This window comes from Cucumis melo, chromosome 11, assembly GCF_025177605.1.
Source record: "Cucumis melo cultivar AY chromosome 11, USDA_Cmelo_AY_1.0, whole genome shotgun sequence".
Classification (NCBI taxonomy): domain Eukaryota; kingdom Viridiplantae; phylum Streptophyta; class Magnoliopsida; order Cucurbitales; family Cucurbitaceae; genus Cucumis; species Cucumis melo.
Genome location: NC_066867.1, coordinates 20,074,882 through 20,088,106, shown reverse-complemented (window position 1 = coordinate 20,088,106; position 13,225 = coordinate 20,074,882). Strand labels below are relative to the sequence as shown.

Sequence of the window (13,225 nt, the reverse complement as noted above, 5' to 3'; positions counted from 1 at the left end):
TCATTTACTTTTAGACCATATGATTCAATATTTTATGAGAAACAAAAATTAATCATGAAAGCCAAATACTTCATATTATTATTTAAGTGAAAATACATTTAAAATAATTTTAAAATAAAGTAATAATACAATTGTTACACGTACCACACAAATAAATGGCATCTAGTTTAAGAAAAGTTTTAATTAGTTGTTTTTTGTTTAAAAAACTTTTATCTAACAAATAAATAGCAAAAAAAAAATTAAAACTATTTACAATCTATAACTAACAAAATTTAAATGAGTTGAAAATTTAATAATTTTGCTATAATTTATAAATAGTTATAAATTTTTTTTATATTTAAAAATGCTCCAAAAGAAAATATCACTTGTTCACTTAAAACAAAAGAGACGGGAGGGAATTGATTTAATTTTAGAGGTTATGGCCCTTAATAGTACTTTGAATGAATTTAATTTAAAGTTGTAAGTGATTGAGTATGTAAAATTATATAAATTTTCACTAAATTAATAGTAAAAATCCTTATTTATGAGATAAATGAAACAAAAAGTTTCTCTAAGTTAATGTTTTTATATATTCTATGTGTATGTATTTATTTATTTATTTATTTTGGTCCAAAAGTTTTTCAAAATTTTCAAATTATTTACATTGATTGCCAAGAGGGCCATGTGTGGTAAACAAAGAAATATCCCTTTTTTCTCTTCTTTGCTTTCCTGTCTCTATTTCCTTTTTATTTGAAAGAGTAATGTAATTAAGTTTTTTTTTTTTTTTTTTTTTTTTTGTTGTTTTCTTGAAATTCAATTTCATATGAGCCAAATGAGTAACACAACTCATTAAATTTTTTGTGTCTTCAACTTCCAACTTCTTTTTTAGCCCTAATTTGAAAATGAAATGAGTTGTTTTCTCCATAAATAAAACAAAACTATATGTATATATATTGAATTCTCAATTTTACCCCCACAAAATTTCAATTTCAAATTGAATATTTAACTAATATAGACGGATTAGTGAAGTCACTATCTTCCATTCGGTAAAGTTTCACTCTTTCAGAATAGGTTTAGATATTACTTATATTAGTATTGTTTTTTCTTTTTTAATATTCATTTGTATCCTTATATTTTTCTTTTAAATGATTTTTTAGCCATTTCAGTTTCATTTTGATTTTATTTTTAGGGTGTGATCACTTTTTCACCATATAAGTGTGTTTAATGGAGAATAAAGTAGAAAAAAGTATCAAATATTGTTATTAGTGATTTAATTTATATATAGCATGGATGGATTAGAGAAAATCATTTGTCTTCTATTTAGCCAAGTTTCAATCTTTTAAATTAGTTGAACAAATTATAAGTATTATCCACTTTTCCATTTTGAACAAGTATATTACTTCTATGCTTCTTTTTTTGAAAAAAAAAAAAAAAAAAAAAAAAAAAAAAAAAAAAAAAAAAAAACTTCCTTGCAAAATGATGCACCATGTGCACAATCTGTCTTTTGTTACTACAAAAATTTGTTAAACTTATAAAGACACTTTTTCATCCATTTACTGTTTGTGATAATTTAATAATCTAAATGATTAGGTAATATTGTTGATATTCGATAAAATTTTCAGCTGTGTATGGAGATTGATAAGGTGACAGGAGATCAAATGAGTCCACAAACTACACAAAAATCATATGTTCGATTTTCATGACGTTAACTAAATTTTTACATGCTAAAACATAACAACTAAAGATGCTTTGTAACCTTTTCGTTTGTTGTTTCTTGTTTTTGGAAAATAAGTCTTACAATGATTGAATTCTTAGTCAAATATTAAAACAAAAACAACTGTTCAAAAGCTACTTTTTTTTTTTATTATTATTTTTTAAATTTTGGTTTAATTATTTAAAACTAGACAAAAAAAAATGAAGAAACTTAAAGGTCGAAGTAAGTTTAATAATGTTCAAAACCAAAAACAAAATGGTTATCAAGTGGAATATAAATTAACTAATTCAGGGTACTATTTAAGCTTTTTTCAAAGATGTCCTTGTACTTTAAAGAAAAGAATAGCTCTCTTTTATTCAATTTGAATGAAATAGTGAAAAAGAGTATTGCTTAGTGAATAAGACACTTGTTACTATTTCAAATATCATCCTGCCTTAATAAAAAAAAAAGTTCGAATATGAAAGAAAGATTCTAAGTTCATGTCAGTCCAACAGTGATGGGAAAATTGATGGAATAGAATTAATTGTTTGTGATAGTGAACATTTTTTCTCAAAAAAAGGCATAATTTAACAAAGATGCAACTTTTCCCTCTCAACAAATTTTGAGGGTATTTAAATTAGTGTTGATTATAGATAATAGAAAAGGACGAGAGCTTAAATTACTAAAAAGGACAGTTTTTGAAGTTTCCATTCCAACCTCAAACTTAAATTTCAAAACATCCTATTGATGATATAAAGGAAGAACAGTTGATTTAACAAATTGCTGACAAAAGTTCCAATGGTATAATAACAGATCATCACATCTACAAATGAATTTATTATTATCTTTGGCTGTTCATGAAGACAATGTAATAATTGGCTTTTGTCTACTAATGAAAGAGTGTCAGATTTCCAAATTTCATCCATGCTAGGACAACATTTCAATGGAATTTGAAATGAAAAAGGAATTAAAAAAAAAGTTAAATTAATTAACTTGTTGAATCAAACCCAAAGTGAGAAAGTTGTTTGCATTTTGATACATAATGCAAATCAACTCAAAAGCTGAATTATCAATTGAATCATAAGCACCTATCTAATAAAAAAAATAACATTATCAAATATATATGTGCTCTGAAGATGGAGAAGAAGCTAAAGGAAGAACCTGTGAAGAACTTGAAGAATATGGTGAGACATGATGACCTTCTTCTTCTCGAACTGCTTCTTTAGGAATGGAAATGGCTCTAATTTCAGAACTTTGAACTGACCCAGCATTTTTATTGTGCTTGTTCTGAGCTTCTTCCATTAATTTTCTGTACAATTTCTCTTCTGCCTCTCTTAAGAACTTAAATTTTGGGGGAGGTGAAGATAAGAGCCTACTCAAATCCAAATCATTTGATGATTCAAAGAGAGGATTTATATTGAATCCATGGTGTTTGAAAGAATTCAAAGGGTTTAATGGAGATGTTGTTGGCTTGAATGGAGGAGAGGGCAAAGGAGTAAGAAAAGGAGTATCAACTGTTAATATAAGATCACTTAGACTTCTTGTTCTTGATCCTTTTCTGCTTCTATCTTCAGATTCTAAATCTTCTTTAGTTTCCTCTTTAATGGTGAAAAGAAACCTTGGTGGACCTGCAAGATTATGCAGTCTCATCAACTCTAACTCAACTCCTCCATCTTCTCCACCAGATGATTTCAACAACAAATCTTTACTACAACCAATTTCAATATCAGACTCTTGATTCCTCAGTTCTAGATTCCTTTGATTTTCTCTAGAATTGTTGGGTTGTTGTAATGAAGAAGAAGAAGAAGAAGAAGAACCCTTTTTCCAATCCCAACAAATGAGATGAAAAAACTCTTTAGCATAATTGGTGAATTCATCTTCAGCTTGTGAAGAAGTTATACTTCTTTTCTTCCACCATAGCAAATAGTAAAGCTCGGCAACAAGAGCAAACAGAAGACACCCAAAAACTAAACTCAACCCAATTCCTAATCCACTAAAAGAAGTCATTCCCCTTTGAATTGGGAACAATCTCAAATCCCTACCATTAATTACCAAAACCCCCCACTCCACAATCCAAATTCTAAAACCCCATGAACAGAAATCGTCGAAATCTCCAAAATCAGAACTAAAATCACTTAAGAATCTGTAGATTGTGGCCTGAAACAAACGCAATAGTGAATTTGCAGCAAGTTTCTTTGGAAGAGGAGAATAAACGCGTTAAGGGGAAAAGGGGGGAAATTATTACCTTTAGAAAGGGAAGAGAATGAAGGAGCAGCCACAATCAAGAGATGCGAACAAAAACCCAATTTGTGAAATTTTAAAATGAGAAAGAATCCAAAAAGATGAAGGAAGTGATTAAATTAAGAAAGGGGAAGGTGAAGAATAAGGAAATTTAAATATGAAATTTGGGGTTTGTGATTGTATTTTGTGGGAGTTGCTTGGATGGCAGCTCACATGGGTGGGTTTGGCTAAAGCGTGTGTGTATATAAAACACTATATATATATATATATATATATATATATATATATATATATATTGAATTATTTTGGTATTGGTTGTTTGGGTTTGAATGCAAAAGAGGAGAATCATCCCTCTATTGTGAATCACATTCCATAAATATTTCAAAGAATAAAAATAACACGCTTTGATTTTATTTTTATTTTAAACTATTTACCTTTTTAGTTTCTTCATCTACTTTTTTATCTTTTTTCTTTTTTACAAGTTTTGTATTTCTATTTAACTTCAATTATTCTTCCATCCTTTTTAATATTCATTTTGGTCAATTTTAAATTAAAAGTAGTTAGGATGGAAAATCAGTGACTGCTAATTAATTCTATTTTCTTAATAAAATATACATAAGATTCCAACCGAAACGAGTATTTAGTGGAGATTTAAGGTTAAGAGTGCTATTATTTTCTAAACTTATCAAATAAAGCAAAACTCAAATTTTGAAGATACTTAACTTTTGAATCCTAACGACGAATTAAGTAGAATTTTAACTCAAATTTTAATCGTAAAGTGTAATAGTTTAAAACTCGATGATCAAATTAAAACTAGATCTTAAACTTAGGTGTCAAAAATAAACTTTTATAAGGAACGTTAAATTACGAGTTTAGTCTTTTTAACTTTTGTATTTGTAAACTATTTAGTATTTAGTCTATTTAACTTTAATAAATATCTAACATATTCCTAAACTTGGAAGCTTGTGATTATTTTGTTTCTAAACTTGAAAATATGCTTAAACATGTCTTTTAACTTTCGATTTGTCTCTTAAATGCTTTAGCTTGGTGAGAAATAGAACATCCACTTGCTTTTAACACTTTTTAAATAAGCTAAACCAAATATTTAAACTTTGCCAACTAAAATTTATATGGAAGGTAAAAGAAGAGAAGAAAAATATATAATGAAGTGATTCCATGTGAATAATAATTATTGAGAATCTAAACAATTGAATGCATGTACAAATACAATCCAATATGGAAAGTGTGCAAATAAATAAGATGTACTCAAAAACCATTATAATGCATAGTTGTTTTTATTTCCATAATAATTTATTTTGGAAGTTTTTGTCTCCATAATATTCATTGATTTATTGTTATAATTTTGTTTCAATGTGATAATATTCAGTTTATAGTAATAAAGCTGGGAGGACGATATTTTCTTTGTTTTTGTAAATAATGGTCCACAATTTACTAATAATAGTAAGGCAAAATATTAGATTTAAATATGTTACGTTCAAAAAAATCTACTAATTAAAATTTCCCTATGTTCTTGAAAATATTTATCTTTAAATTTGATTGACGGATAGATTCTATATTTAGGGTATGTTTGGAATGGCTATTTACAAATATATTTTTTGAAAAAGTTTAAAAGCAATATGGCTCTCTCTCTAAAGGTTTGGATAAGTCTTTATTATGAGATTCTATAAATATGTTTTTAATAATTTATAATCTATTTAATGTTTAATTTTACATTTTCGCATAGATCGCAAAAACAACCAATAAAAATTAGCTCATTTAATTCATGTAATCAAGATTGACTCCTTAAACTTACAATAGTTGTAGAAATTAGACTCCAAAATGATAAAATTTAGACATTTAAACTTATACAATTGCTACAATTTTTTTGTTATTGTAAGATGAGAGTACAATTTTAATACTTTTATAAGTTCGAGTGCAAAATGTTTTACAATTCAAATTTGATTTTTAACTTCGGGTTATTTTTACAATTCACTCTATAACATTGAAATTGATTTAAACTTTTTAAAAACCTTTTTACAAGTGTATGTCATAAACTCTTTAAACTATAGGAACGATTGTGAATATAAAAAATAAAGTACAAACTACAAAGTATTTACAAATATAATGTAAATGATTTCTGCAAATATAGAAAAATTTACCTCTAACTCTTAAGGTAATAAATCAAGAGGGAAATTTAACCCAGATAATTATTAATCTTAAAAATATTAGCGTGCGTAAGTAAGATGGGCCGTGAACTATGGGGGTGTGAGCCCAATAACATGGACCAATAAATTTCGAGCCAAAATCCATAAATGGGCCGGTAAAGTACGCTATGGCCCATACATGTCATTACATTCATGACCTTGACAAGGGCAGAGAAAAAATTCCTTAAAGAAAAAAAGAGGGCAGAGAAAAAGGAAAAATGAAAATACGCGCCGTCACCGCTAGCAGACGCCGTCAATGCTTTAACCTACTCCATCAATAACTCCGTCGAAATTAAGCGGCCTGATTAACGGACACCGTTATCGTTGTTCTCCTCAAACTCTTTGTCACTTCTCTCCTCGGCTCCGGTGGGCTTTGGATTGGATTTGGGGAAGGAGATGAGGGTTGTTTGTTCTTGCGCTGTGTAAAAGGAGGCTCTAATTTTGAGAATCTGAAAACCCATCTTCAAATTGAAATCTCTTTTCACTTCCCTACTTTCTCTAATTCCATACGTAATTGTAAGTTCTTTCCGTTTCTTGTTCTATATTTATTGGAATTAATTGGTTCATACAAATCTTGGATAGGTTCTCTTTTCGTTTTGTTGCTGGGATTCTTCTGTTTGCAAGTTTGTTGTTCATCCCCATCTGGGGTTATTTTTTTTCCCCCTTTCCTTTTTGGCTGTTGTTCATCTTTAGTTGGGTTTCTGTTTTGGGAATTTTTCCCCCCAATCGAGGGTCAAAGGAGATTTTCAATTTCTGTTGTTGAAGTGGACCATGATTCTGAATGTTGGAAGTGAAAAGTGTTCGTTGTAGTTGGTTTTGATTTTATCTGAGAAACTGGATTTGTATGGATGTGCTATGATTTGATACTGTTAAATTCAGAGGAGGCTGGAGATAGTTTCTTCTTATTGTAACTGTGGGTAACCAAGGATTCTTTCTGGGTTAAGGGCTGAGAGGGCATGGGAGAAGATTTGCTAACAAGTTTAACCATGGAAAATCACCACCCATCTACCCTTTTGTCAATGGATTCAAGTTCTATGTCTCATGAAGAACTCGAGCGAGAGATGAATCGATCTATTGTTCTTTCCCGACCGCCCGATATCAATCTTCCTCTTTCAGCCGAGCGTAGTCCTCCTCCTCAACCCTGGAATTCAGACACTTTCGATATGTTGGATGTTAGTTTGGGAACCCAAATTAATGAAACCGATGCTCTTCTTAATCTCCCCAAGGCTGGACGAAAGTTTTCCAAGAGACTAGACAGTGTTTGGGGTGCTTGGTTTTTCTTTAGTTATTATTTTAAGCCTGTGTTGAATGAGAAATCGAAGTGCAAAATCATTCGTGACAGTAATGGGGTTTCTGGATTTGATAAATCAGATCTAGAGCTTGAGGTGTTCTTGGTTCAACACGATATGGAGAATATGTATATGTGGGTTTTTAAGGAAAGGCCAGAGAATGCATTGGGAAAAATGCAGCTCAGGAGTTATATGAATGGACACTCTCGTCAGGGTGAACGTCCTTTCCCTTACAGCGTTGACAGGGGATTTGTTCGGTCTCACAGGATGCAACGAAAGCATTACAGGGGCTTATCAAATCCCCAATGTGTCCACGGGATAGAGTTTGTTTCATTGCCGAATCTTAAAGGTCTTGACGAGGAGGAGCAGAAAAGATGGATAGAACTTACAGGGAGGGATCTTAACTTCTCTATCCCACCCGAAGCAAGTGAGTTTTCTTCATGGAGGAACCTTCCCAGCACAGAATTTGAGCTGGAAAGACCACTTCCTCCCTTGAAGACCAGCTCCCATCCTCCACCGAGAAAATTGTTAAATGGAGCTAGTCTTAACCTGTCAACCCGACCAATGAACCATGTAAATGGTGGAGGAATGGATCTGTCGCCAAAAGGCAAAAAGCGGAAGAAGGATGCATTTCTACATGGTAGTGATGAAGACTATTGTTTGCTCATTAACCAACATAATGAGAGAGTTCAAGATACAGAAATTCATCCAATTGAGCCTCTATGGTTAAACGATTTCAGTGGGGTAATGAGGAACATTTATGGTCCGGTTACAGCTGCAAAAACTATCTACGAGGACGAGCAAGGATATTTGATAATTGTCAGCTTGCCTTTGGCTGATCTAGAAAGGGTTAAAGTAACTTGGTGGAACAACCTCACTCATGGGGTTGTAAAGATAACATCGGTGAGCACTGGCTGTATGCCCTTTGTGAAAAGAAACGACAGAACATTCAAGCTCACAGATCCATCGCCCGAGCACTGCCCTCCTGGAGAGTTCATAAGAGAGATTCCATTGCCAACCAGGATCCCAGACGATGCAAAGCTAGAAGCTTATGGAGACGAGACGGGCACTGGTCTAGAGATCATGGTGCCTAAACATCGCGTTGGTCTAGAAGAACATGAAGTTCGTGTTTGCCTTCGCCCTCATCTTGGAGCAAATGAGCTCGTGTTATCTTGAAGGAGACGCTGATTGGAGTGATGATATAAATTATATTGTTCATTGCCATTTTCCAGTTCTGTTGCCAAAAAAAAAAAAAAAAAAAAACAGATGAATTTTATGAAATTAAAAGGGAAAATATGTTTTAATCCATTTTTCCTTTGATCTTAAATACCATCTGATTCCAAAGTTACCTGATTGGAACATTATGGGTTCTTTCACAATAGAAAAATAGTTGGCTGCTGATATATGTTTGTGTTCTTCATGTTGAATAGATAATAACATCAATCTTTTAACTGCAAGATTTGATCTTTTTTTGACTGCTGAATGTTATTTTGATCCTCTGGGAATAGTATTGTTTTGATGTTGTGGTGTTCCCTTCATTTGAAAGTTTTCTAAAGATAGTTTACATCTGGTTTATTGTTTTTTTTTTTCCTTTTTTTAATTTTTCATTATTTGTGCTCTCTCTACATTTTGTCAGAATCGAAAGGTTTTCCTTCACTAAAATACGTTATTTCGATGACCGGAACTATGTATAATTTCAACGGCGTGTCTCATAACTCGCGGAAGTTGGAGCACGTGTGAGACCTCTGACTAAGATCAGATTTACATTCCTACGAATATAATATGATCATCATTATCAAAAACATTCCTTTTCTTAATTATTTCTAAAGTTCATTCCCTCCAATTTCTTTCCCATGAAATTTTATTTTAATATCATTACTCCTGTTGGTTTTTGTAATAAAAAGAAATAATTCTCCTCCTTTCTAGACATAACTTTTCCAATTTGCAAACTGTTAAAAAAATGGTTATAAGAATATACAAGGGACGAGTTAATCAAATTTGATTACCTGAATTATCTCAAAAAATTTGAGCTAGTACTACTTAATTGAACACATTAGGGTGAGATGACATGTTTATGCCATGATCACTTAGGGGCTGTTTGGGGTTAGGGTTAGGGCTGTGGGCTTAGGTTAGCCCAATCCTAACCCCCATTTGGGCCCAATGTTAAGGAAACCCTAGTTTTAGGGTTTCCTTAACACGATTTCGTCTTCCCCTTCCAACGGCGATACGCGTGTTTCCCGTTTTCGTGAATCCGGTTTCGTCGTTCCCCGCAATCCGTGTTCCATTTCTTCCTTCAAACCGATTTCAATCTTCTCCTCAACCCTTCTTCCTCGAAATTTTTTTCCTTTTTCTCTTCTTTCTGTCATCTCCCTCAACGAAAGGATGTTTCGTTTCGTCTTCTCCCTCAACTTTTCTAGGGTTTGTGTTCGTTCTCTTTTGTCCGGTCAATTTTGGTTTTTTTCGTCTTCATCCTTTAATCCATTCCTTCCTTTCGTCTTCTCCCTCAACGAATGTAGGGTTTCGTCTTCATCCTTTAATCCATTCTGCCCTTGCGTTTTCGCGATGAAACCAGATTTCGTTACGCCAAATCTCTCTCTACATCTCTCTCATCCGTCTCTCTCACTTCGAAAGGACTTCTGTGTTCGTTGAAGCCGACGATTTCGTTGGCTCCGAACACAATTTCCTTTTTGGAATCGTGGGTTTTGGCTCCTTCAAACCTCCTTGCCGCCGTGGTTCGATTATGCTCTCCGGTCTTTCGCTTGGCAATAAGACAGATACTTCACTCTGCCATTGGAGCTTGGTAGGGAGGTATTGGAGTTCTCAATCCACTTTTTTTTTTAAAGCCGATGATGAGTTCGAATTTGTGTAATACTGAATTCTTTTGTAATGTATGTAGTTGTGTTCTGTATTCTTTACCAATGTGTTCTGTATTCTTTACCTATGTGTTGTGTGTTATGTATTCTTTACCTATGTGTTCTGTGTTCTGTATTCTTTACCTATGTGTTCTGTGTTCTGTATTCTTTACCTATGTGTTATTTTGTAATGAATGTATGTAGTTCCGGCCATGATGAGTTCGAATTTGTGTAATACTGAATTATTTTGTAATGAATGTATGTAGTTACGGCCATGTCTTCTGTATTCTTGCACCTATTTGTTGTCTGTTATTGGTTCAATTTCTCCGGCCATGTTACTTATCTGTTAGAATTGTAACATGTCTTCTCTGTATTCTTACCAATTTTCTTACAATTGTTGTATTTTTTTACAATTGTTCTATTCTTAGCTCTCTGTACAATTGTTTCATTAAAAAATTTGTTACATTTTTTTACAATTCTTGTATTGTTCTCTATATGTATTCTCTGTATTCTTTTGCCATGTCTTTATTGCTTTAGTGTTGTCTCTTCCATGTCTTTTTAGTGTATGGTTTTGACTTCACATTTGCTTACAAAATTTATTACAATCCTTCTATTCTGTTTTATTGTTCTGTTCATTTACTTTCATTTACTTTAATTTACAAAATTTATTTGTCTGTATTGTTACATTGTTCATTTACTTTCAATTGGTCTTGGTTTCTGTCCAGTGTTGTCTCTTCTTGCTTTCTGTCTAGTGTTGTCTCTTCCTTTCTGTCCAGTGTTGTCTCTTCCATGTTTTTGTAGTGTATGGTTTTGGTATAGGTTTCAGTATATAGCCTTTGACTATGCTATGTTTTATGTCAGTTGTAGCAGAGAGATAGGGCCTGTATTTTATTGATAGATATGTTGCAGTTGGCTGTACTTTGATCTTTTGGTCTTTATATTTTTGTTTACCTCCTTCCAAGTCCTCTCAACTTACCCCATCTTTCCCCTATATATTACCACCTTTCCTCTTTTGATTCATTGCATTCTTCTCCCTCTTTGTATCCTCTCTATGGTTCTAACTTATATTTTGTAAGTCCTCTTCTTCTTTACTGTTACCATGTATCTTTTGTACCCTCTCTGTGCTTGTAACTTATCTTTTGTATTCATTACCGTTACCATGTAGGTTGTCTCTTCCATGTCTTTTTAGTGTATGGTTTTTGCGATATGTTTTGTATACCTTTCTGTCCTTTATTTTTTTTTCTATAACTATGATGGAATTCCATTCATTATTTTGAATGGAATCAAAACTCTGAGGCTACTAAATTAAAATTAATCTTATTCTTACGGTTTCCCGATTCAATCTTCATTTGGAGTAACATTTTTCGTCATAAAAAGGTATGTATATTTATTTTTTTTCATACGTTTTTTATTGTGTTTTAATTACAAATAATAATCATCTTCTTCTCTTATGTAGGACGTTGCGACGAAGGAGTTCGAAATTATTTGAAGAGGTACTCTTGTAATAGCCGTTTGTAGGCTTTCGATAATGTATTTTATTTTTATTTATTTTTTTTCCAGTTTTGTATAATTTTATAATTAACATTTTGTTTCGTTTATAATATGTATATAGAACATTCGGTTTAATTTTGTTACATATTGTATCCTATTAATTTTCTGTTTTTTAACAATTTTTTTTCTATATAGTAATAATATTTTATTTTTCTATTGGGTTTAATTTTCCCCTATATAGTAAGAACAATTTTTTTTCTACAAGGTTTAATTTTTTTCAACACACAATCCAAATACAAATTATATTTTAACCACAAACTTATTAAGATGTTTTAACCAACCATAGATAACAATAATTTTTTTAAAAAAAGTTTCTTAAAGAAAAATGTATATCGGAAGAGAAAGAGGATTGATATTAATTTTCTGTTTTTGAAGAATTTTTTTCTATATACTAATAACAAAATTTTTTTCTATTGGGTTTAGGGTTTAGTTCTATATAGTAATAACAAATTTTTTTTATTAGGTTTAATTTTTTTCAACATACAATCCAAATACAAATTATATTTTACCTAAAAACTTATTAAGATGTTTTAGCCAACCATAGATAACAATAATTTTTTTAAAAAAAGTGAATTAAAAAAAATAAATTACGGAAGATAAAGAGGATAGATAATTAATTAGTTGCATATATTTCTTTGAACACCGCTCAATTATATATTATTAAATGAAAATGATATCAATTTATCAAAAACATTGAAAAAAAATAAATTTATTTCCATGATAAATTTTCTTTGGTTTTTTAAAAAAAGAAACTTCTTCAAACGTCTTCTAACTTATTCAAAGTTCTTCATAAACTTTATTTTCCTTTTTTCTTATATTTTTCTTTTATTTTAACCTTCTTTATGTTTTGTTGAAATTCTTTTTTTTATTTTCAACCAATTTTATTTCTATTTTTAAAATACTTATTTTAGAACTAAAATACATTGTAAAATTTGTTGAAAATAAAATAAAATTATAAGTCATAATTTCAAATTACAAATTCCAAACTATTGTTCGGTTTTCAAAAAAAATAGTCTTCAAAATTAGGGGTGTTTTAAGAAAAACAAAACACAAAGGAAAGTTAGTTAAAAGGGATTGAGTTGAAAAATATTAGGAAAATAGGATAAACTTCCATTTGCAACTTATTTAAATTTATGTATAATTTTCAATGTTCTCGTCACTCATAATCTAATTTTTTTGTTCTATGTTTATAGTTTTACTAAATACGGATATTACTAAGTTTACATATCTTTTCACAATATATCGATATTGTACTAATTTAAATAGTACATGTTTTTTAGGGAACTTTACATACATTGTAATGGATGAACAAACACTTATTGGAGTTCTAACTGCATTCACGTTGGCCCAACGTCAGATTTTACTAACGTTGGAGCTATTAATGAACAACAATAAGCGTCTCCCACATACACCGCC

At 31.0% G+C, this 13,225-nt stretch overlaps 2 protein-coding genes across 2 annotated transcripts; one reads left to right on the top strand and one right to left on the bottom strand.

Moving 5' to 3' along the window:
* Positions 1-2,639: 2,639 nt before the first annotated feature.
* Positions 2,640-4,144, bottom strand: LOC103490597 (uncharacterized). The gene is made up of 2 exons (XM_008450176.3): positions 3,918-4,144; positions 2,640-3,829 (listed from the first exon to the last, which is right to left on the bottom strand). The coding sequence occupies exon 2, from the start codon at positions 3,677-3,679 to the stop codon at positions 2,786-2,788; it is 894 nt and encodes a 297-aa protein (XP_008448398.2). The 5' UTR covers positions 3,680-3,829; positions 3,918-4,144; the 3' UTR covers positions 2,640-2,785.
* Positions 4,145-6,306: 2,162 nt separating this feature from the next.
* LOC103490596 (uncharacterized) lies at positions 6,307-8,863 on the top strand. Its single transcript, XM_008450175.3, has one exon. The coding sequence runs from the start codon at positions 7,074-7,076 to the stop codon at positions 8,580-8,582; it is 1,509 nt and encodes a 502-aa protein (XP_008448397.2). The 5' UTR covers positions 6,307-7,073; the 3' UTR covers positions 8,583-8,863.
* Positions 8,864-13,225: the final 4,362 nt, after the last annotated feature.

Excerpts from the sequence above, each read along its gene's own strand:
- LOC103490596 (XM_008450175.3), top strand. The coding sequence starts at position 7,074 with ATGGGAGAAGATTTGCTAACAAGTTTAACCATGGAAAATCACCACCCA.
- LOC103490597 (XM_008450176.3), bottom strand. The coding sequence starts at position 3,679 with ATGACTTCTTTTAGTGGATTAGGAATTGGGTTGAGTTTAGTTTTTGGG.